Below are 25,355 nucleotides of genomic sequence, written 5' to 3'. Positions count from 1 at the left end.
CACTATTGAATTGAAGAAAAATCAACAAACTCGTTGTTTAGGAAATAACTCAAAACATATAATTAAATTGAAATTTTTGTACAGACAAGTATCATTATGTGTAACATAAGTAGCTTTAATTTCATGAGAAACTATCTGACAATAATATATGACCGAAAGAACCGTATGTAGTGATGAAAACGTGCCAAAAATACCGTCCGACTATGAAATCAACTTCATGCTGGAAAAATAACACCCTCGTTGTTTGGGCAATAATTGAAGAAATACGGGTTGTATTTAATGAAAATGCCGTCCAGTGATCGGTCTTGATGTGCAACATTGGAAGATTCAATGTGACCAGATGAAAATTGCAAAATTCTGCCAGATGCATTTCAAAGTTCTGCTAGATCTAACAAAAATCTGCTATATCACCAAGAATTACATGAAGCACATTACAAACACTATACTCAAATATAGATGTTATACAATTTTCTTTAAAAAAAAAGGTAATCCTTTGAAAAACAAAAACAAATAAAATTAAAAACATATATATAAAGTTTCCTTTAAAAATACGTAGGACAATATGTTTTTTAATTGGCGTGTGTCTAGCCACGGACCATGGTCTAGCATAGCTGCCATGCCTGCGTCCCCGCTATTCAAGGGTTCGCATGCTCAATACAAAATCTAGTATATTTTATTTTACTATAGGATCACCGATTTTCGAAATTCTGCTAGACATCTGCTAAAACTTTCCTTATGTTAGATTTTCTGCTAGGGCGGGTTTTGTTCCAAGCAGTCTGTCAAATCTAGCAGAAAATTGGCTAAAACGTCACCCTGCACGGTATCAATGAACAACATTTATCGTCTGATCATTTTTTTTAACAGACTCCTTCGTCCAATCAAATTGGCTAAATTGACGAGAAGACGCCGCCTACATACTTCTGACCAATGACAGGCCACGCGAGCCACGCGTGCTACGTCACGGATACTTCCTGGAATGTCCTCCCGTCTTTAAACAAAAATAGGGCATTTCCCCCCGAAATTGATGCTACTCGATCTGGAAATAAAACTATTGCTTCATATTTGTTTCTTTTTCTTTAAATGACCATTTCCATTCACGATGAATTTTTGGCATTATGTTTAAAATGGGTCTAAGTGGAGAAAATTAGTATGCGGAGAAATACACACTGAGTACTTGGACCCAAGGCAGCGCAATGACCCCAGTGCGGAGCAATAGCCAGCAATATAAAAATGACACTGTTCACCTCCATATCATTACGCCGTGTAAAATCACCGAGAATGGGGTCAACGGACGCTGGGAGGAAGCACGCCATGTCTCGAGTCGAGTCCCGCTATTTTTGGTCAGTCGCACAAAAAATGCCTCAAAATTCACCAGCAACTTGAGACTTTAACCTCCGAGTCTACCGTCCAGCTTCAAGCCCCCAACGCGGAAACTTGTACATCATACCCTGGAGTCGTCATGGTCGCGAAAAACATCAAATGTGGACGCTTGGAGTCTTGCAATTCGACCAGAAAACCGGCCTCATGTAAGGGGTCACTGCAGCATTTCGACACAGACATTGTGGCGGCATCGTCACCCATTATTGAAAAACTGACTTGAACTTTGCTGTAGGCCTACAGAACTTGTCATAACTTTTGTTTTAGAGACTGAACTGAAACGGGCTTCCAACTGCATTCCTTTGAATGCTCATTTTGTGCTGAACTGAACTGAGTGGACACATGGATTTTTTGTGAAATATTAACTTTGTCGAATGATCTGAATGACGTTTTGGAAAATACTGAAGTCAAGCTTTTGGAGTTCGTCGGGGGTAAGTCCCACTTTAAATAAGAAACTACCGAGGTGAGTGACACTTTATCTTCTCCGGTCACACAGAAACAAAAGAGGAAAAAGCATCTCAATATTCTGCATTTTGAGCAATAAGGCAGCTGATATTTCCGCTTGCATTTTAAACCTCACTTCCAAGTATTAAAAGTGGAGCCATAAAAATTCCTCTCTTTGAGTTTGATCCTTAAATCGCATTTAATGCATTTAAAAAAAAATGTTATTTACAATAAGCAAAGTGTATTGCAATTTGTACATGAGGTTGTGCTTTGCTTTGTTTTTATATTGTGCGATAAAATCTTCTCTTTAAGTATCTCATTTTAATATATCTAGATATTATTAGAATAAGCATGATACATGTGTGTTTGTTGCCAACAAAATGGCGTCCATTTTGAGTCTCCTATACATTGAGTTTGTCTTGCATTGCCAAACATTGTACGTTGACATGCCATTCCTGTAGGCGAAAGCCCTTTTGACTTAGAGTAATTTGCATGTGAATACCTACGACATTTTTGTCAAAAATATATACAAAAGTCATGTATGTGCCTTTTGGTGCATTGTGCATTTCACGCATTGCTTCACGAGCGAAATCGAGAGCCAGTGCCGGAGTCGAGCACGTGAGACGCTCGTGGCCGGCGTAGTGTGGGCGTGTTCATAGACTCCGAGGATTTTTATTGGTCGAAAAGTCGAAAGGCCGCGCGCGCGGTATGCGGCCAGGTGCACCGTCTTTGCTAAACTTTCAAAGACATTCCAGCAAGGGGCTTTTTAGGGGTTTACTCAACAGTTGGAGTAAACATGTTTAGGTTAAGGATGGAGGGTTCCTTGGAATTTGGTTTGCCTGTTTGTTATCATTGTATTAAAATCACTGGTTTAAATTTTAACAGGACAAATAGTTTCGAGCTTTTATTTAATGATTTAAAGATGAAATGAGAAACCTGAACACCATGAATTCGAGGAGTTAACAACGGAGCCAACAGATTTTATCATTAACCTGAAATTATTTAATGCAAGCACACTTTTAAGAGTATTATATGGCGGCATTCCAATGGACAAAAATACATTTTATGGACAATGTATCCACGGATTTCAAATTTGTACAAATTGCTCAAAATAATGAACTTTACACCATTAGCTCTTGGGTAACTTTTTTTTATATTATAACTGCTACAATAAGTTCAAGAGGACAACGGAAGAAAAAATATGGAGAGCTGAATTATTTTGATTATGATTGTATAAATTTAGATTTTAAAAGATAGCCGACGGAATTATTTGAAGCTCATACGAATTGGAGAGAACTGGCTGTTGAGACCAGCGGAATTCGACGTTTGGACGAAGGAAAATAAGGAAAAGTTATGATTGTATTAAGTGAACGATAAAGATTAAGGTTAAGGCGTAGGAATTAAGGCGGGGTGGGTGGGGGTATAGGCACATGGCGCGCGTAGGCAGCCGAGCACACCAGCAGCAGCGTAGGGGAGCGTGACCTGGCACAGCCATGGTGTAAAAATTAACTTATAAAAATCCTTTAATTAACAAAACAATTACAAAGTTACAAAAATTACCTTTTCGGGGCACAGTAAAAACATTGGGGCAAATTGCAGCTTAATCGTTAAAAAATGTATTAATGATAGTTGAATAAAAATCTGTATCGAGGTAGTGCATTATAATTGGAAAAAAATACAATCTTATTAATATAAGAAAATTTCTTTTTAATATCAACTTGGTTTTTGAAATATACACTGAAGTATAAACACATTACTGAGCTCCAAGGTTAATACGTGGGTTGATGAGCATCCGTCATTTATAAAATAGGAGGACATCTTTGGGGTAGTTTTCGCGATGTTATTTGTAGGTATGATATCGTCTTCCCGAGAAACTGTTCACGGGTTGGTGATATCTTGTAGGTGAGATGCCGTCTTTCCGAGAAGAAAATATTTCCCGGGTTGATGATATCTTGTAAATAAGACATCGTCTTCCCGAGATAATGTGTCATCACGGGTTGGTGATATCTTGTTTGTAGGGTGAGATGTTGTCTTCTCGAGAACAAAATTCTCTGGTCGATGATATCTTGTAGGGGAAATATCCTCTTCCCAAGAAAGAAAACATTTCTCGGGTTGAAGATATCGTGCTGGACAGATGTCATCTTCTCGAGAAAAAAATATATCTCGGGTGGATGATGTCTTGTAGGTTAGATGTCGTCTTTCCGAGACAATATTTCATCACGGATTGGTGATATCTTTTAGGTGACATGTCGTCTTCTCGAGGAAAAGTAATATTTTTCGGGTTGACTATATCTTGTGGGTGAGATGTTATCTTCTCGAGAAAGTCAAATATTTCTCGGGTAGATGATATCTTGTAGGATATCGTATTCCAGAGATGATTATTCACTGGTTGACGATATCTTGATATTCATATTTCCCGATACCAAATCAGTTAATTATTTCATTAAAACAGATGATAGATGTCTACCTTCCGTGATAAAAAAAACACTTGATTTTATCAACTGATAGCTATTGCGGAGCTCTTTAAAATATAATTATAGTATAAAATAAGTATCTTTTACTGCATGAAAATCATAAGAACAGCTTTTCTAATAATGGAAAATAATATAAAAATGTATATCAATTTAAATCTTAAGGTCACAAAAAACTCGACGAGGTTTTCCCTTTTAAAGAAAAAGATTAAGGCAAAGCTATGTACACAAATAACATATAAACATGTATAAATATATAAAACAAGTGTATAAAGAGCAGGTTGTAATAAAATAATAATAATAAATGAATATAGTTTAGGGAGCTTTAGCGTTCTGCAAAAAGCGAGCAAATAGCAGCTTGCGAGACAATTAGGAACTTCGGGAATTGGGGAGGGAACGAAAGTTATTAATTTTTACCAACATTATCCTGGCAATGCCTTGCGCATTGGCAATAATACCGCCGGTTTAAGTGTAAAAAAAGGTTTTGGACTTTTGCAAACTGAAGAATCTGCGATGAAGACGGACCCCAGGAGATGTTATCATATCAACAGAAATCAATGTCGAATCAATGGCATTGCCTTGAGCTTTGCCACATCAGAACAATAAGTTTGCTGATTATTTTTGTATAAAGACAAAGGAATTACCTTAAAGAATTAATGGTGTAAAGATGTTCATTATGCATTCATTAAAACTTTTTCGAAATAATCCTGTAAAATGTTTGTTGGATAATGTCCATTGGAATGCCGTTTAAGTATATCCATGCATTATGATTGAGAAAGACGACGCCCTTGATGGGTGCTACATTTTGAGAAGGACGACACCCTTGATGGGTGCTACTTTTGAGAAGACGACACCCTTGATGGGTACTACTATTGAGAAGGACGACACCCTTGATGGGTGCTAATACTGTATTTATTAACACGACACCCTTGATGGGTGCTACTATTGAGAAAGACCTCACCCTTGATGGGTGCTACATTTGAGAAGACGACACCCTTGATGGGTGCCACATTTGAGAAGACGACACCCTTGATGGGTGCTACTAATGAGAAGAACGACACCCTTGATGGGTACTACATCGCCAACAATTTTATAATGTATTAAGTTGATGTAATTAAGAGATTGTTTGTAAAGAAGACAAAGAGAGTTAAAGATAATAATTATAATTTTCCAAGGAACCTCCCCGCACGATTCTTACTTAAGACACAATCTTACCAAGTTTCAGATGGGAAAGGAATAAAAAAAAAACTGCCGCTTGGATGTGCAAAATAAATTGGAGGTATTTTTTTTTTACTCAATGCCAACGTTTTGGGTGTCGGTAATGTACGATTCCGACAATATAAATGTATTCGAAATGAGCACTAGCGCGCTCTCGATTCGATTGAAAATGACTTTCAAAAAGGTAACATGTATAAAATAAAAGGCAAACATCCTCAAGGGTAAAATAAATCAATGAGGAGAAATTTTGGAAGCAGAACCGTGAAATCGGAAAAAAAAATTGATTGTCAATCATTTTGTTCTATAAAACCGATGGATATCGACCTGCGGGTTTATTAAAACAGCGAATGTATCGTTCGTGAACGATTACGAGTTCGTGTTGAACTCGAGTGCAAACAAAGTTAGTGTTAATCATTAAATTGTTTCTATTGTTTTTAAAATCATTAATTTTGTCGGATTTGTGTTTGGGAAGAAAATACGACGATGGACTTGCGGGTATGGATTAAAACGCCAAATGTATCGTTCGTTCACGATAACGAGTTCGTGTTTGAGTTTGAGTGCGAACAAAGTTCGTGTTCGAGCCCGAGTGCGAACTGTTAAATGGGTGCGTTAGTAAACAACATATGTATGTCTGCATGGGTGTTTAAACTGGGAATGAATTTCTACTTGAAATTTTGATAGGGCCATGTGTATCTTTTGATTGATCTCCGTTCAATTGAAAACGATTTTCAAAAAGACATAAATAAATAAATTAGAAGGTGATAAGCCTCAAGGCTAGTAAATAAATGCGGAAAAATCATAGGACGTGGAATCTGAAAAAATATGACTGTCAATCATTATTATGATGGATATGGATTAGGTGTAGATTAAATAACAAATGTATCGTTCGTTAACAATTGCAAGTTCGTGTTGAGTTCGAGTGCGAAAAAAAATACTCGAGTTCAAGTTGGAAGACGATTATGTACACGATTACAAGTACTTTAAACTGCTTAACCACGTAGCACCTGCTAGCTATCTAGAAAGGATTTTTATGTCGAAATCAGAGTAGGGCCATGTGTAGAAAATCATTCTGCTTCTCTTCCAAACATGCAACATTTGTACATTTTTGTTTAATCTTGCACAATAATGTCTCCTGCTTGACATTATAATGTTTCCTGCTTGACATTTAAAGACAATGATTGTGAGATGTATAGGGTCATGTTTGTACAAAATATTTTTCCCGTTTGTAACAATTCGTGCTAGATATTTAGGGTCATGTGTACGAATCAAACTTTTTGAAATTCCAGTCGCGTCTATCATGCATTTTCTCGTCGTTCTACATTGATTCTCATTTTTAAAAAATTCCTAGGGCCATGTGTACAAAACTTTCATCGCCCTACGGTTTCTGCCAAACCCAATTTTTCTTGCGTTAGGATTCCATCAGGAACTTTCTAATTTTTTATGCAAATTTATTTTAGGGCCATGTGGTGCAGTGTATGGACATGTGTTAAGTATCAATAGCTATTTACTGTTGGACTACGTTTTCTTGTATACTCTACGTATTCGTTACCTGTTGTAACTTCACTGTGGTTCATGGAGTGAAAACTCTATAGGGCCGTTTTTAAAAATCTACTTTGTTTGTCTGTGTGACAAAACAATTCTTGGAGATCTACCGTTAAAAAAAATGGTATGATTGTGAGATGAATAGGGTCACGTTGGTACGGAATAATTATAGGTGTGTTTCCGTTCGTAACAATTCGTGTTAGGGGCCATGTGTACGAATCAAACTTTTTCAAATTCCAATCGCGTCTATCGTGCATTTTCTCGTCGTTTTACATTGAAACTCATTGTGAAAACAAAAATTCTAGGGCCATGTGTACAAAACTTTCATCGCCGTTTTGTAGAGACTTCTACCAAACCCAATTTTTCTTGCGTTATCCTCTGTACTTATGTTGACAGATTATTTACAGGATTCCAGGGCCAAGTGACCAACTTTGTTTTTGTAAAATATCTTTCTAATTATGCAAAATTATTTTAGGGCCATGTGGTGCCGTGAATGGACATGTGTTAAGTATCAATAGCTATTTTGAAGCTTAAAAAAGCTTTAATGTTCGATCTACGTTTTCTTGTGTACCCTGTGTATTCATCACCAGTAACTTCACCTTGGTTCATGAAGTAAAATACTCTAAAGGGCCTTGTTTTAAAGTCTACTTTATTTGTCTGTGCGACAAATTATTTTTTGAGGTCTATTGTAAAAAAATCCTCTACATATTTAGGTATTGTGAGCTGAGATGAATAGGGTCACGTAATTTGTACGGAATATAATGTTTGTTTCCGTTCGTAACAATTCGTGTTAGATATTTAGGGCCATATGTACGAATCAAACTTTTTCAAATTCCAGTCGCATCTATCGAGCATTTTCTCGTCGTTCTACATCGATTTTCATTGTGAAAAAAAAATAGGGCCATGTGTACAAAACTTTGGTAGAGATTTCTGCCCGCCCATATTTTTTCTTGCGTTATCTTCTGTACTTATGTTGACAGATTATTTACAGGTTTCCAGGGCCATGTGAACATGTCTTACTTTGTTTTTGTAACATATCTTTCTAATTATGCAAAGTTATTTTAGGGCCATGTGGTGCCGTGAATGGACATGGGTTAAGTATCAATAACTATTTTGAAGCTTAAAAAACTCTAATGTTCGATCTTCGTTTTCTTGTATACCCTGTGTATTCCTCACCTGCAAATTCACCGTGGTTCATGAAGAAAAAATACTCTAAAGGGCCTTGTTTTAAAATCTACTTTATTTGTCTGTGCGACAATTTTTTTTCTTGGAGATCTATTGTTAACAAATCCTCTACATATTTAGGTATTGTGAGCTGAGATGAATAGGGTCACGTTTGTACGGAATATAATGTTTGTTTCCGTTCGTAACAATTCGTGTTAGATATTTAGGGCCATATGTACGAATCAAACTTTTTAAAATTCCAGTCGCATCTATCGAGCATTTCTCGTCGCTCTACATTGATTCTCATTGTGAAAAAAAATCATAGGGCCATGTGTACAAAACTTTGGTAGAGATTTCTGCCCGCCCATTTCTTTTATTTTATTATCTTCTGTACTTATGTTGACAGATTATTTACAGGTTTCCAGGGCCATGTGACCATGTCTTACTTTGTTTTTGTAAAATATCTTTCTATTCATGCAAAGTTTTTAGGGCCATGTGGTCCAGGGTAAGGACGTGTTAAGTATCAATAGCTATTTTGAAGCTTAAAACAGCTCTAATGTTCGATCTACGTTTTCTTGTGTACTCTGTGTATTCCTCACCTGCAACTTCACCGTGGTTCATGGGTACATGTGTACAAAACTTTCATCGCCGTTTTGTAGAGATTTCTACCAAACCCAATTTTTCTTGTGTTATCCTCTGTACTTTTGTTGACAGATTATTTACAGGTTTCCAGGGCCATGTGAACATGTCTTACTTTGTTTTTGTTAAACATTTGTCTATTATGCAAAATTATTTTAGGGCCATGTGGTGCCGTGAATGGACATGTGTTAAGTATCAATAGCTATTTTGAAGCTTAAAAAAGCTCTAATGTTCGATCTACGTTTTCTTGTGTACCCTGTGTATTCCTCACCTGCAACTTCACCGTGGTTCATGAAGTAAAATACTCTAAAGGGCCATGTTTTAAATCTACTTTATTTGTTTGTGCGACAAAAGTTTTTCTTGGAGATCTATTGTTAAAAAAAATCCTCTACATGTATAGGTATTGTGAGCTGGGATGAATACGGTCACGTTTGTACGGAATATATGTTTGTTTCCGTTCGTAACAATTCGTGTTAGATATTCAGGGCCGTGTGTACGAATCAAACTTTTTAAAATTCCAGTCGCATCTATCGTGCATTTTGTCGTCGTTCTACATTGATTCTCATTGTGAAAAAAAATCATGGGGCCATGTGTTCAAAACTTTCATCGCCATTTTGTAGAGATTTCTGCCAAACCCAATTTTTCTTGCGTTATCCTCTGTACTTATGTTGACAGATTATGTACAGGTTTCCAGGGCCATGTGAACATGTCTTAATTTGTTTTTGTAACATATATATCTAATTATGCAAAGTTATTTTAGGGCCATGTGGTGCAGTTAAGTATCAATAGCTATTTGATTAATGGTGGATCTACGTTTTCTTGTATACTCTATGTGTTCCTCACCTGTTGTAACTTCACTGTGGTTCATGGAGTGAAATACTCTATTGGGCCATGTTTAAATATCTACTTTATTTGTCCATGTGACAAAATTTTCTTGGAGATATATTGCTCTACATGTATAGGGCCATGTGCAGCTCTTACGCATTCCGTTAAACATTACGGTCGTGAAACGTAATCAGAATGATGGTTTCAATGATTCCATGATTATTTTGCGACAAGTGATAATAGTCTCTGATCCTTGTAGTAATGTGTCTTACTGACATGTATCATTATTGTTTGTGATTTGTTTTATATCCGATTCGCAATGATCGATAATTGCCTTTGTGTTAGGGCCATTGTGTCAACTTAGTTGATTGTAAATCAGGTGTAATGACGCCTGTTACGTCGGATACACTTTATAATCGCTCTGTATAGTATATAACCTGAACTTACAGGGTGAAACAATGTTCATCAGTTGATTTTTTTTTTTAACAAGCACAACACAAGTTGAGGTTTTGATCGATGGTAATTTTCAATTCTGATAAGTCCGATCAAAACTGGTCTGCAATGTGAATGTTGTTTCCCTTTGAACCGGTGCGCGTTGCTTTGTCCAATGTCCATACTGGAATTATCATCTTCGCGATCAGTATAGGCCATATATATTTAGAATAACCTAAGCTTTCTTTCTCAACGGTTGAATCCACTAGTGGTCAGGTAGGGGCCACTAACTGGATTATCTTCACCGTCTACATGTTAGATACTTTGCAACCATTTACAGACCTAAAGTAAGTTACCCTTTTTCTATGAGTGTATCTTAATAGTGGTCAGGTAAGGACCATTAATATACGTCTCCTTCTCTTTATACCACAGCACCACAAATTTGATCAGGAAACCACTGTACATGTAGTAACATAACCTAGCTCCGCTAGGAAGACTTCTTTTATTTTCAGCAACTTGCAATTAGATTAGAAGGACCAGTTAACCAGAGTGCTCATGTCAAAAGCTGATGACACGGAGGAACCGGAAGCAGGGAGGAGGAACACCGGATGACTGAGGACCCTGCTTGCCGGGCATCCCATCACTGATTTCCCAGGTAAAAATATTAATGTTGTTTTCCTTTCGAAAAACGTCTTAGGATGTTTCAAGTTGCTCTGCTTGATGTGTCTGCGATTAATGATGCCTTATATTAAAAAAAATAAATCTAGAGGAAAATAATGTCCCGCACACATTTTCTTACATGACTGTGTGTTCCTTCTAATCTTCTGGCAGAGATGACGGTCTACAAGATGAGATATCATTCTGGACGAAGATGCGATCACTTCTGAATCCCAAGGAACCGGAAGCAGGGAGGAGGACCGACGGAAGGACTGATGACCTGCTTGCAGAGCAAGTCTTCACCAATTCTTGAGGTAATAAGCAAAAGGGATTTAGTTTTTTTTTTTTTTCATTTATTCATTTTCATTTTTTTTTCTCAGTCTTCGAGAAGTGGCATGTTGTTCTCAATCCGATAGTTTGGAATTGGATGTGCTTCGAATGTGAACGAAAAAGTAAAATATTAAAAATATTTCTTTTATCTTTGCAGATTCCTCTTGCTTCGTATAAGCAGCAGAGATGAGATATCATTCTGGACAAAGATATGATCAATTCTGAATTCCAAGGAACCGGAAGCAGGGAGGAGGACCGACGGAAGGACTGATGACCTGCTTGCAGAGCAAGTCTTCACCAATTCTTGAGGTAATAAGCAAAAGGGATTAGATGTATTTTTCATTTATTCATTTTCAAATTTTTTTCTTAGTCTTCGAGAAGTGGCATGTTGTTCTCAATCCGATAGTTTGGAATTGGTTGTGCTTCGAATGTGAACGAAAAAGTAAAATATTAAATATATTTCTTTTATCTTTGCAGATTTCTCTTGCTTTGTACAAGCAGCAGAGACGATGACAAAACATAAAGGAGTGCAGTTGTTTGCTAGGGCAGCTAGGAACACGAATTCACTGACTGATGAGTTTTACAATAGTTAGCTCCTGAAAGTTCCCATACGTTTCTCCCAAAAAGTCCGACTAATCCGAGGGATGTATGATGACACCATCCCATTTCGAAATCCCGCCGAAATCCTGCCAAGCATGTAGATGTCGGCTTATTTAATCAATTGGTTTAAGTCGTACCTTAGCCTGAGTCAGTCAGTACCTTAGGTCGTAGTCAGTCCGAGTTTCATTGGGATTCTATTTTTCGAGTTTAAAACACTATATTTTTCAGTCGTTTTATTTTAAATGTTTGACAGTCTCTCAAGTGATTGAATCTATTAGTGTTACACATCAAGACCGATCACTGGATGACATTTTCCGAAAATGGCACTCATCTATCGAGAGAAATATAAGATCAGATAACCTGTTCTCATGGGCCCAATGAACACTGAATTAATTATGTATGGCGCCTTGAACGTCTAAACTGGTCGGTATGCCTTAAATTTACCCATCAGGCCCATGCAGTTGACTGCAATGCGTTGATTTTCCTGAAACTGTTCGCGAGAACCCGACTCCTGCATGCCCTGTAAAACTTACGGCCCATTGTTCTGGCGGAATTAAGCCGATTTAAGAGCAGATTTGAAACTTACCACAATGAGTAAATGATCTATGCCGTTAACATCGACAATGAAAATGTGGTCACTCTGCAGCAATGCAACTTGACAAACACATATCAAAGGCTTTTAGATTTGGCCACAATAGGAAATTGATCGGAAGAAGCTAGAGAAAAAAGTCTGAAATAACTGACTTTAAAGGATAAAGGAGTTTCTGCAGAATTAAAATTTATCTTCTTGTTAAAATGTGTCTTAAATATAGCAACGCAGTAACAAGATTTGCGAAGGCTGGGGTGGGGGGGGGGGCATTTGTGTAGGTTCAAACACGTGCACCCAACTAAAAAATCATTACATTTACCAAATTTTAATAAATGTGTCAAATGTTGGTTCACATCATAGTCATACGCAACCCTTTGAGTCAATGCGTAACGCCCTAACAACACCAATAAAAAGAACACTGATGCTGTATTTTATCTTGCAATTAACTTTTCTCCAATTTATTTCATTTCGATCATAAATATGCCAAATAAACAGTTTATTTAATGTACTCATCGATTTGCATTTTGGAAAATGAACTTTTTTTAATAACCCTATTCAAAAACCGGTCTTATAACAAAACAAATTGCGTAAAGTCGTCAGCTATATAAAAAAAAACTTGACTCCTCAACCATTTGTGGCTTAAGTCTAACATAAATGTTTGTCCATGACAATGACCTATTACGATTCATACAGCACTAATGCATGAAAATGAAATTTATGTTGCAACCTGACGCTACATCAGCGGTTGTGTACAAAGTCTATGGAGAGTCAAGACAACTTTCCAAGTATTTCCTCACAAAATTGGAAATGTTTCTCCGTCCCAGATTCATGTCTTTTCATCATTTTTGCAACAACTGACCTTCATTGGGGTGATATATGATGGAAAAAAGCAGCGTCAGGCTGCAACATTCTCTCCGCAATTTACCGACACAAAGCTTGTTATGGATGAGCATCAGTCACATTTTTGCCATTTTACAAGCTAATTGCACAATGGCTCCGACAGTGGTGGCGGCAGACTCTTACAAGTTGGGGGAGCAAGTGAGGGGCAAAGAAACCTTTTTGGGGGGAGGGGGGGGGGGGACTGGACAACATTTGAGACGTGGGACACTGCTCAAAACATTCATATACGTATTTATGTACATATACTTGCGTTTTGGGGTCATTTCCGAGGGTTTCCAGTCTTGACTTTAAATTCAATTTACAGTCTTTTCTTTTGAGTCTTTTCTTTTTCTTTTAACCTTTTCAGTTTAACTTTTTTGTATGAATTATTTTTTGGGGACGGGTAAACTGGGGGAGGGGGGGGGACACTCGAGGTTGGGGGGCAAGTAAGACAATTAGCGGAGGGGAATTACAAATGGGGGCGGGCAGGGCAAACCTGGGGGGGGGGGAATACAAATGCCCCTCATGCCACCACTAGGTTCTGAACACAATCAACCCCAATACATAATTTTGGGATTTCGTTTACATGAAAAAGCACAATGGAACAAAACACTAGAGTTGTCAAGTCCTCGCAAGTCAATCATAAGTCTTTTGGTCTCTAATCACCAGCTATTCAAATGAATTGTGACAAATTCCCCTCTAGCACTGCTTGTCACTGACTTGTAATTTGGCTGGTGATTGATTCTCAACAACTTTGCAAACCACTAATCCAGAACAAATTAAATATATTAAATACACAAAAATGCTGCAGGGACCAATTCTTTTGACCCATTTTGCGATTTTGTCCCAACTTGTGATTTTGTCCCAATAGACTGGAAAGCATGCTGCTGTGAAAGATTCAAATTTTTAAATTTACAATTAGTGAGATTAGATGCAAATAAAATGCAATTTTAAATACCAAACCTCAAAAAAATTCCAGTTCAACTGCGAAATTCCCCAAAAGGAATCACTTATAATTAATAAATGATTTACAATTATCTTTAACAAAAAAGAAGGCCAGATTCCATAATTTCACATGGTGTTTGTTTGAATGTAGTCTATGTTATATGTGTGAACAGATTCGCTGATTAATTAGGCAAGACTCCGCCTCTTGACCTTCTAGATTTTGACCAATCAGCGGGCGCTTTCTATATCGGGTCTGCGGTCATTTACCCGTTGCGCGTTATAGACAATGGATAAAAAAAATGTGTCACGCGCTGTGTATCATGTTACGCGGTATCACGCCCGGCTGTTGGTGTATTACAAAACACTGCATTCGAATTGACCAATCAAACCATTTAGTCCTGATTTAGGAATGAAATGACGTCACGATTTAGTAAAGTTGACTCCGATTGGCTGGCGCGCGGCTTGCATATATCTGCATGTCTAGACATATCAGACATTATACAGGAGTCTTGCTCCGTGGATAAATGGTGATACTCAGACTAGTTTGAAAGTAGGTGATCTTTATGAACTTAATACTCTAAGCAGACTGGGACATTAACATTTTGTTGAGATATACCATGACATGTCCTGGGATACATCTGCTTTTTTGAAAATGGTTAAACATTTGTTTCTCAGAAAAAAAACATTCCCTGAAGTGTCCATTCCCTGTAAGCACTGTCAATATATCGATATTACTTGATCATTCAATATTACTTTGATATCGAAATTGCCGATAGCAATTGTTATCGTATTGAAATATCGAAAATGCGAAAGATTGTCAAAATAAATCTCCCGTTTCAGCTTTTACTTTGTGTTTAACGTTTGCTGTACAATGCAATAAAAGTTGGCATCAACTTGTGCTTGTGACTCAAAATAAACTCATCGAAAAAGACCAAGCGGCATCACTTTGTGCTCTGCGTTCACTGGAATTTGCAGTCTCCCCAATGAAAAACCTCAAAACAAACCGCCTGACTGGACAAACTGTTAGTTCTAAGTTTGTTTTAAAAAGTTTGAGCAATATGGAGGAGGCCGTGGAAAATTGGGACTAAAGATTTTTTTTTTTAATTTAAAGTGTCATCTTTATGGTCTTTAACACGGGATAATCGATACATGACATATTCTCGATACTGGATTTCCAATAGATTGACAATTCTGATATCGACGGTGCTTAATTCCCTACGATGCCACCATTGAAATAATGCTAAAATTATTACGAATGTAATACAAATTTTAAATCAGTACAAAATTGAACCTATGACTCAGGTTTTTGTAAAGTGTCAATCTTAGTAAGGGCTGTCCGTCCGTTCAGCCAGATCCGGAAAATGTATTCTGATGGAGCTATGACGACGACTCACTATTTCTAACTAGTATTGCCATGGTGATGGTGATGTCATACGTCCAGATCCACGTCTTCTTTATCTTGATCCTTGTCACCGTCGTAGAACTCATTCGCCGCCTCAATCCTACAGAATGCAGAACCATAATTAGCTGCTGAATATTTTCATTTCAGCAAGTTTTTTTTCCACAATCTTTGAGCAATATTTTGATTGGTATTTCTCTACAACAATGTGGAGTTATGCACATTCGAAGGGAAATGGGTCACATGTGTGTCAAGTAATTTGCTGGTAAATATAAAGCCATTCTCTGAACAAGTGCACTAATGTACTTAATGTGCAAAATTTTTGGCAAAGATCGCATATTGTGCAGTCTTTAAAGCTGTGATTGATGGCAAAAACTGTGAGAAAACGTAGGGCAGACACCCAGTGCTGGGTCGGCATGATTATGACAACCGTACACGGCATAGGTAGTGACCATCTTGCCACTTGAGAAAGAATTCAGGGTTATTTTACGTGACAATATGCCCTACGGTCTACTTTACAATGCACGACGTGGTTGCTAACCAAACGCTTGCCTACTGCAATTGTGGCTGATCATGGGGAAACTGATTGTCACATGGTACTTCGACGTCACACAATCGGTACCTATAGTTCCTGCATGGGAACCGCGGCCATGAATTAATGAGGTCGTAGGTCACCTAATGAGTCAAAGGTCAGGTAATCTCACCTCGTGTCTTGGTCCTTGGTGCTATTTCTGACATCAGGGTCTTGTTCTTCTGTTTCTTCTAAGCTGAGTAGATCTGGTGGTACGTCCTGCATCTGAACGCTTGGGGCATGCGCTATACATTTGAGGTTCTCTTGTACTGTCTGCCTAACTTGGTCTATGTACTACCGAATGAAACCGAAAGGGAAGGAAAAAGTTGTGAAATTCAAAATAATTTGACCAAAAGTGGAAGAATTAGACTATGATGCCTGCAGAAATCAGCTGAGTACCGGTCCTGGGCAATACCGTGCGACCCCCAAAAAATGTAACCCTGAAACATATGCCTTTTTTCAAAAACGTGATCGGTGAATTTTTATGTTTTGGATATAAGATTAGAGCTTGAACGGACCAAAAAAGAGTTGTTACATAATTGGCAACGTCTCAGCAACCCGATGTGCTGTTTTCATGATTTTTTCAGTATTTGAAAGGAAAAAACTCTGCGTTTTAATCTGATTTCCAAAGCATAACAATTCACAGATCAAATTTTTGAAAACAAAAGCAAATGTGATGCGATCATTCTAAATGAGTCGTTTGTCAGGAATTTTGACCAGGGTCGACAAACAACTCATTTAGCTTGAAGTTGATGGCATCACAAACGTTTCAGGGTTGCATTTTTTGGCTCAACCTATACACATCACACCTATAATGGCGGGTAACCTGGGTTGTTTTTTGCTGACCACATATTTTCTGGACCTGGCCACTCTATAACTTTGGTCCCAGAAGTAATAAAATAAAACTGCCTTGTCTACACATATTATACACCTACATCTTCGCAACAGTTTTACTTTAACTTTAATTTAAACTTGCTGAACATACCTGCTTTGTGTTGAGGTTTTCAATTCGAGTTGTCGTGTCTGGATGCAATGTGAAATCCGGCCCAAAGTATTCAAAGTAGTCTATGCAAATCAAACAAGAAAACACAAAGTTTTCTTCATGCACAACTATACCAGATTAGTGTTTGGCTATTAACAATTTAAATCACAACAGTGCATCTATAATTAACACCCTAATGCTCATTAAGAAAGAAAAGAATACTGCTTTCCACCACGATGCACTGCAGGTAAAACACGACTTGAATTTTTGAACTTGCAGTTCCTCCTGAGTAACTGGATTTCATTTTTGAATTCATGTCACTATTTAGCAGAAAAAAAATACCAGGCAAAGTTACAAAGCAAAATTCAGTGGAAAGCCAGTCAACAACAATATGCTAAACTGAAATATTGGCCTATAAGTTGTTTTGGCTAAGCCCATGTGCTTAGTAGCTGTCTAATATTGCCTGCAGGTCTGATCCACTCACCATTGTAAGGAAGTTCATTGCTAATATCTTCATCAAGTAGAAGAGCTGTCTCAAATGTCCTGCAATCGAATTCAACCCAAAAAATTGCATTTTAAAAATAACAGCCATTCATTTACAACAACACAAAATTACACTTCTTACATATTTAACAGTAAAGGCACCTTTTCCATTGGTGAATATTCAAACGAGTATGGGAAATAATGATAGTCCACTCCTTCACACATATCCTCATACTAACTCCTTGGCCTGAGCTGGTGCAAACAATTTTTAGACTAGTCATGTTCCCAGACTGTCAACCTCGGTGATGGTCATCAGAATTATTACTCTGGCACCTTGCCAGACTATAGACCTTCTCATGAATAGTTACAAAGAGGGCTTCGTGAAAATATGGCAGGGATACATTGCACGTGCCCATTGGTTCACATACGTATGGCACAAAGTATCTTATTGTGTCCACCATATCTCAAGAACGTTAATAAACAAGGACCAAGGCTGTGGTATATTGTGGCGTCACAGAGTTCAGCAGTGAAGTAAGTGGACAGGGTACGATTTACGAACGCAGATTGAGTTTCGGACAGTCTGTTTTTATAGTTGACGTACCAACAGCGTGCGACATTCCGGACCGTGTAGCCCCCTCCACCCAGCACCAGTGTAGGGACGTTGAACGTCTTGACAAACTTGACGCACTCTCCGTGGCCCTTAATGCTAAGATTGAAGCAGCCCAGCCGGTCGCAACCCAACGAGTCTGCACCACACTGCCAATGGAATACACAACAAAAAATTTCGGATTTCAATCAAATAGGACTAGAATTGCCCAGCTGAGTTGGACCAAATGTCCCAGTTTTGGAGATTACACATATTCAGTGACTCAGTTCGTTTGTCAGTGACTCATTAAAGGACATTCATAAATACCTCAGACAGTTTAGCTATTCCTATTGGTCGAGAGCCCGTCACGTGGCCGGTTTTAAACGGATGATAAAGACATGGCTAGCTGGTCTTAAACACTTTTCCAGTGTCACAATAAAATGTGGACTCCTAAAAATCCAGTGCCTCTTGCCGTTTTATTGGTTGAACGTTCACCGTCCTCACGTAGGCATGCGCAACACTACCAGCGAGTCAGAATTTTATAGTTCTAAATTCAAAACGCAACGCCCCAGGTGCGTTCTGCGCGACATCGCGTCCATGTCGCGCAGAACATGCTACGCGCGCGTCAATCTCCATAAAAGGGTTGTTTACATCTTACTCGCCAGCTGAACATTCCATTATTTTGCTAGAGGGATGTTTCAAAAAGCATGAAGTGAACTTGCTGAACAAAATCAGGATTTTTTGAACGAATTGTTTGATCTTTTTTTACCAAAAAGGTATTTATGAATGGGAATAAATGTGTGCTCGGTCGGTATTTATCACTCTGTTTAATACCACTTAGAGTCTGGGTGCTGATAATTACCCTCGCCTCCGGCTCGGGTAATTATCAGCACCCAGACTCTAAGTGGTATTAAACAGAGTGATAAAAACCTCCGGAGCACACATTTATTCCCTTAATAGATTGGCCCTTCAGGTCAAGAAAGCAGTACTTCCATTGATTAAGATATCAATACCGTAAAAAAGCTGAGAACGAGGCACACGGTGCATGCATCACATTTTGGTTGGTTTTCTTTTTTTCTTCAATTGGAGGGTCCTTGGAGGGGTGACCACTGCCTCAATCCTACAAAAATCCTCCAGCAATCACTGTCAATATGATGAGGCAGAGCCAGTGATATCCTGGACCAGCGTAGAGGATTTCAAGTATAATCTAGGCCCAAATTTATGCATGGCTGAGCATACACGACACAAGATCCGGTCAAAGACTTTGACACAGTGCATCCTCTAAAATCAGCAACACAGTTTTGCCATGAAGCCTCAATTCCGCAAAATTCCCCATTTTGCAGAGAGGATTTGGAAAGGTAAGGGTTTATGGATAGAGTTCATGACTCTTACCCGGGGTACCAGTTTACCTGTAGGACAATGCAGCTGGGTCTGTAGAACTCCATAACACTCTGGATGACCGGCTTGAAGAGACCGAAATACATCTGATCATCAATGCCATCCTTCAAGGGGACATTGATGGAGTAGTACCGCCCACTCTCCATGCCGATCTCGTACATATCACCTGGGAACCAATGGAATTACAAAAGCAGCTGCTCACTTGATGACATAACGACTGTGCTCATGAATATGGATATCTTATATTAGCGTACCAATGCTACTCAAATCACCAGAATTTGTTTCCTGAAATCTGACAGCAAATCTGGCTGAAACAGTCGTTGAAAAGAAACGTGCAAAACCAATTTCCCGCTCGCATGCAAATATCTCAGCTCATTAAATTTCATACGCAAAGTAAGTCCACACAAGATACGATAGTCAGTAATACTCTTGACCAAACATCTTGCTCCCCGGTTCACTCTACGCTGAGAACCCCAAGAATGTTATTTTAAAAAGCCGACTAGGTGTTGGCGTACAATTAAATGTTTTGTAACTAATTCAATTTATTTCTATTAAAAGTACCAACATGTCAGAAATCTTTGCAAATCTGTTCTACAACGGTGTTCTTCCTCAAAACTATGGATCTAGACATTGCAATGTTGTCCAGACAATATACAAATTAATATGCTATTCATGAGATAAGACGACCCTAGCCACGTTGCTAAGAAAGTTAGGATATGCTGAATGTGTCTTAAGTTTGGTGTAATCAATCCTAGAACGAGTCCCGAGATATGACAATTACCATTCTGAAGACGCGTCTTAGCGTTTCGTGAAATCAGTCCTGGGTCCCTGATAAGCGTGGGAAAGCCGCAGTGGCAGAAGAGGTCCCCATCGACAAGATGAACCAAAACCAGTCTTGGGAACTTCCACAGCGCTATGTAGGAAATCCGAGCATACATGTACCTCACAAGAATGCATAAGCATAAATACGGCACGCATGAGGTATGCTCGTAATTTCCCGGGTAGCGCTGCTGACATTCCAAAGACTGGATTTTATTCGTCTTGTAGAAACAATCTCTACCGCTGCTGTTGCTTTACCGCACTTGTCAGGGAATAAAATCCAAATCCAGCCGTTTCTTGGACTAAGATTGGAATCTTACCTGTACCAGGGAAGAAGTGGTTGCCATACTTGTGGAAGGAAACCGTCATGACTCGGTCTGTGAGATAAAACGCTTCTTGCACACCGTCGCCATGATGTATATCGATGTCTATGTACAATACGCGCGGATGGTATCTGGTTTAAAGGAAATGATGGGAAAATGTTAATAATGTGCCTTAAGCAGTTCCACTGTTTTGGAATAATTTTGTTACTAACTGTCAACTCTGTATACCAGATAAATGTAAATGTGTTTGGGTTTATGACTAGATTGGGCTTGGGATCTGGGCATTGTCAGTGCAAAAAAAAAAGCTTTACTTCTGTAAAAACAATAGTGCCCAAGGGGTAGAGATGTGGTCACTCCCAAAGTGACACTTGTAGACTCTTTAACCCATTAGCACCTGGATGTCACTTTATTACACTGTATTTATTCACTGTAAAATCAATAAAACCATAAAGTGCTCGGTCGGTTTTCGGGTCCTACAGGGAGTTGGGTGGTTTCTGGCGCTACAGTATCTAAGGCCCCCCCAAAAAGTCTCCGGTTTCTGGTATGGAGCTTGCCCCAAAAGTGGTGCGGTGACGCGGCTTCTTTTTTTTTTTTTTACTTTTTTTTCTTTTTCTTATGTCGGCTGATGACTGCAAATGGTGCCTGACTAAATTTAGTGCAAAATATATGGGAGTCCAGAGAGGCCACATAAAGCTTATACCTGATCGTAACCCCATCTAAAAACACATTAAAATTGTGCAGCAGCAGGATTCCAGTCAAACCAGTGAGTTTGGCAGTTTTGAGACATCATCTTACACTGAAAATTTTTTTTTTTCATTTTGCCGACGCGCATGGCTACGGCAACGCATGCATACCAGAAACCGGAGACTTTTTTGGGGGGGCCTAAAGGGTTAAGTATGGTGTGGGTGCAAAACTAAGGTTACTTTAGGGAAAAACTTTCAGGAACAAGATGCTGTGAAAGTCTATTTACTGTAAGCCTCTCTGACAAACTTACTTCAGTAATTCAAGAATGGCGATGACTATGTCGTTGACGTAACAAAATCCTGAGGCTTCAAACTTCTTGGCATGGTGTAAGCCCCCGGCCCAGTTGATTGCTATGTCACACAGCTAAAAGAACAACCAGCAGAATCAGGTCATTAATTTCCATATGCTTTAAACATATGGATTAGCATGTACCGCATGAATATTTATAGTCTAGCTTTGCATGAATACACCACAAAATATGCAACATGATATGCACATACATACCAGAACATTAGGCACAGTGAGATTTAAATTGTTATGTCCCACAGCCTACTGCACTTATAAGTAGTTTGGTTGCAGTATACCGCTGCTACAACTGATTTGAACCAGCCAACTGACACCAGCAAGCTCGGTGGTGGAGGGATAAAATGTCTGCACTATTAAGCAGGTGGTCGTGGGTTGGAGTCCCACCCAAATAGCCTGTAAAATTGTTCTCACAAGTCTTCAGACAACATTGAGTACACAGTGTTTAAAAAAAAGTATGTCAGTGATGGCCAAAACCCAATATTGACCAAATGTTAAGCCTCGTCGAAATCAATCGATTTTACTTGGAATTTTTTCCACCCTACTGCTATCTGAACAGTCAAAGACAGTAAAAAAATCAATCATCTTCCCCTGCCATCCCTTTTACGCAGGCTAGTCACTGACAGTCAGATCACATGTCAAGCAAGCACTGTGACTAGTCAAATCCAGTCAACAGACAAAATCAGGCAAGTGGCAGGCACAGCTGGCTTTTCAATCACCCCACAGTCAAGCATTGTTACATAAACAGTCACAGCCAGTCAATCCTGCTTTTATGTAGACTGGGAGCTCTTAAATGTTGAAAACAGTCACTTGATTGATTAGGATTGAAAGGAAAACTTGGCACCGAATGAATGTTTGCATTGGAGGGTAGATACCAAAAGCAACTGTGTGGGACAGTTGCAGACTTACATTGTTATTGAGTTTTGTCGTTCCTTCCAACGACGCGCCTGTATACATAGAACAGAAGTCGAACAGGCCGGGAAATACTGGACAGTCATCCCCTACATTGAAATGGCTAAGATGTTTGGTGAACGTCTGTAGATTCTGTGGGGTGACTCTTTGTAAGAAGTCGATGTAGTCTTCGGAATGGAAGCGGCACATGTCGTGCATGTTGGCCTTGTATGGTCGGTATACCTACAAAAGAAAACATTTGTATGTATTAACACTCTCCTGCTGTCTGACCAGGACTGAAAATCAATCCCTGCCCCCTGCCATGCCTTTATACACAGGCTAGTCACCAACAGTCAGATCATATTTCTTGTAGGCACTATGACTAGTTCAATTCCACTATCAGACAAAAGCAGGCGCCTGTTAGGTACATATACAGCTGGCTTACCATGTAATGTTTTTATTTGTACACAAAAACCACCCCCTAAAATACCAAATTCTTTTGGTTTACACAAGCTTTAAAGTTAATAACGCCTTCATAGTAAAATCTTTGGAAAATTCAAGATTTCAGATTCAGAGAGGTTTTTTTAAGAATACTGAAATTCAAATCGCTGAGTTTTATTGAACTTTGATGTTCTATGCTTCCTCAAATCTCGTAAAATCCTCAAAAAAACCTTGTTGGAATTTGAAGGTTTTTTTCAGGGGTGGGGGGTGGGTTGTAAAGGTAAAAGCAGCTTGTGTTAAAGCAACTACTGGTACATATATTTTAGTCCACATACATACTTACTTGAAGTTTTTTGTAGAGCCCATAGTTGAGCACCAAGTTGTGTGTCAGCGATAAGCGGTGTGGTTTCATCGGATGACCCGGGCCTGACGGAGTGAATAAAGACATTTAAGAGAGAGGTCATTCAGAAAGAACTGTCGAATATAGTCCTGGGACTGTGGGAGAATCTGTTTGAAACAATCCAAAAGATTAAGACTGTCAAAAGAAAACACACATTCATGGCATTCCTTGTACAACTTTGCTCAAAAGGAAGTGATGTCAATGTTTTTGTTTTCAAATTACGTTTTTACATTTTATACAAGTTCCAAAACTGCACTTTGCTATATCTACTTGGATGTCCTTTTCCAAGCTCGCCGTGAACGATGCGAGGTACTTGAAGTCAGAGTCTCGCTTGAAAGAGAAGTTATCCTGAGTGATATGATGCTTGTTACATGTAATTTGGTGGTTTTGTACAAAGTTAATGAGCCATCATCAAAATGTTTTAATTTCTACCAAAGGCACTTAGTAAGGGCAATATTTTCTTAAACTTGATTAATGGTCCACAATGCTAAATATTTTAATACGTTTGCAACAGTTGGGCATTTTTATGGAAGTCACGCATGCGTCAGTTGTCAGCCGAATATGGACTTTACTTTCCTATGCAAACTTCAAAGGGTTTACTCAGAAAAGAAAATTAAATCTGTCCTTCACAAGGTGTTTTGTAGGCGAGTTTAAGTGCAGAATACCCCGCCACTCGATCTATCCACCTCGTAGCCGGCTACGAGGTCACGGTTGGTTGACCTCAATAAACATTCTCAGCGCTACTTGTATGTACTATGCGTCATGCTCCATTGCACTCCCACTTCGTAACCGCGTAGCCGCCAACAGGGTAGTTGGTTTGGACTTAGAATTTTTTCAGCAACTCCCATTCCTTTTGTGTTGCTTCGTTCTCAAATAATGGACCCCCACTCAGTATCCGCGTAGCTGGCATGGACTTGAATTGTTTCTTTTCCAGTGATTCCAACCTCGTAGCCAGAGAATTTAGGGGTGTTTTTTCCGAGTGGCGGGGTATTCTGCAATTACTCCAAAATTAGAGGAGTTTTAAAAATAAAAATAACTAATCTCCATTTAGGTAACATATTGTAAACAGTGTTGTCGGGATCCTGCATCTTTATAGAAAGAATGCTGCATCCTGACGTCACTTCAGCCATGTCAGCGGTTGTGTACAAAGTCTATGGAGAGCTCGAGTGTCAGGAAAACAAAATTGGAAAGGTTTCTCCATCTCAGTCCCAGATTCATGCTTGTCAACATTTTTGCAATGACTGACCCATTGTATGAAGAAAAAAATGGCGTCAGGTTGCAACAAGCTTTCCTAACTTACAAACGTAGGCCTATATCCAATATGATGTTATTTACAAACCTGACTAAGTAACAATGGGGTTCCCGCATTTGCTGCAAAAACAATGCCCTAATGAGAATGAATGATGAACAATGTCCCGATGAATAACGCTTCGTACATACCATAATGGAAATTGCCAACATCTGCGTCGTAAAAATAGGCAATCGTCGGTGAAGACATCTCTGATTTCCAGTGATTTTTTTCACAGTGGAGCTGGTCGTAAAGTCATGAATTAAGAACGAAAAACGCAGCTCCGCAAAGACAAGTAGAACACCACACTTTGCCTACGACATGTACGAACAATAATTCCTTCTTAGCATTCTCGATCTCAAGCTGTACGACTTACGCACATGCATACATGTGCGATCAATGACGGCGCATGCGTTCTCATTGATAACCTCGTTCCGTTCTGTTATTGTAATCAGGCTTGGGTGACCGTCAGGTAATGGCAAAATTCTGCTAGGTGCGCCTCAAAAATCTGCTAGATTTGACAAAAAGCTGCCAAATCAGCTATTATTACACGAAATACATTATGAAGAGTTTTACTCAGATCATGGAGCTATAAAAAGGAGCTCAGATGCAGAT

At 38.8% G+C, this 25,355-nt stretch overlaps 1 protein-coding gene and 1 long non-coding RNA gene across 2 annotated transcripts; one reads left to right on the top strand and one right to left on the bottom strand.

Annotated features, from left to right (window-relative positions):
• The first annotated feature begins 9,222 nt into the window (after positions 1 to 9,222).
• On the top strand, positions 9,223 to 12,369 carry LOC119722343. Its single transcript, XR_005270436.1, has 4 exons — positions 9,223 to 10,767; positions 10,944 to 11,083; positions 11,257 to 11,408; positions 11,577 to 12,369. It is a non-coding gene; the product is annotated as an uncharacterized LOC119722343 (long non-coding RNA).
• Positions 12,370 to 13,873: 1,504 nt separating this feature from the next.
• LOC119722342 (histone deacetylase 3-like) lies at positions 13,874 to 25,078 on the bottom strand. The gene is made up of 11 exons (XM_038192402.1): positions 24,893 to 25,078; positions 23,396 to 23,478; positions 22,630 to 22,854; positions 21,668 to 21,780; positions 20,671 to 20,804; positions 19,543 to 19,697; positions 18,149 to 18,303; positions 17,549 to 17,607; positions 17,068 to 17,147; positions 16,216 to 16,376; positions 13,874 to 15,614 (listed from the first exon to the last, which is right to left on the bottom strand). Exons 1-11 carry the CDS (start codon positions 24,948 to 24,950, stop codon positions 15,542 to 15,544), a joined length of 1,296 nt encoding a protein of 431 aa, XP_038048330.1. The 5' UTR covers positions 24,951 to 25,078; the 3' UTR covers positions 13,874 to 15,541.
• Positions 25,079 to 25,355: the final 277 nt, after the last annotated feature.

This window comes from Patiria miniata, unplaced genomic scaffold (assembly GCF_015706575.1).
Source record: "Patiria miniata isolate m_02_andy unplaced genomic scaffold, ASM1570657v1 HiC_scaffold_15, whole genome shotgun sequence".
Lineage (NCBI taxonomy): Eukaryota > Metazoa > Echinodermata > Asteroidea > Valvatida > Asterinidae > Patiria > Patiria miniata.
The sequence above is the reverse complement of the archived record's forward strand: the minus strand, read 5'-3'. Positions and strand labels throughout refer to the sequence as shown.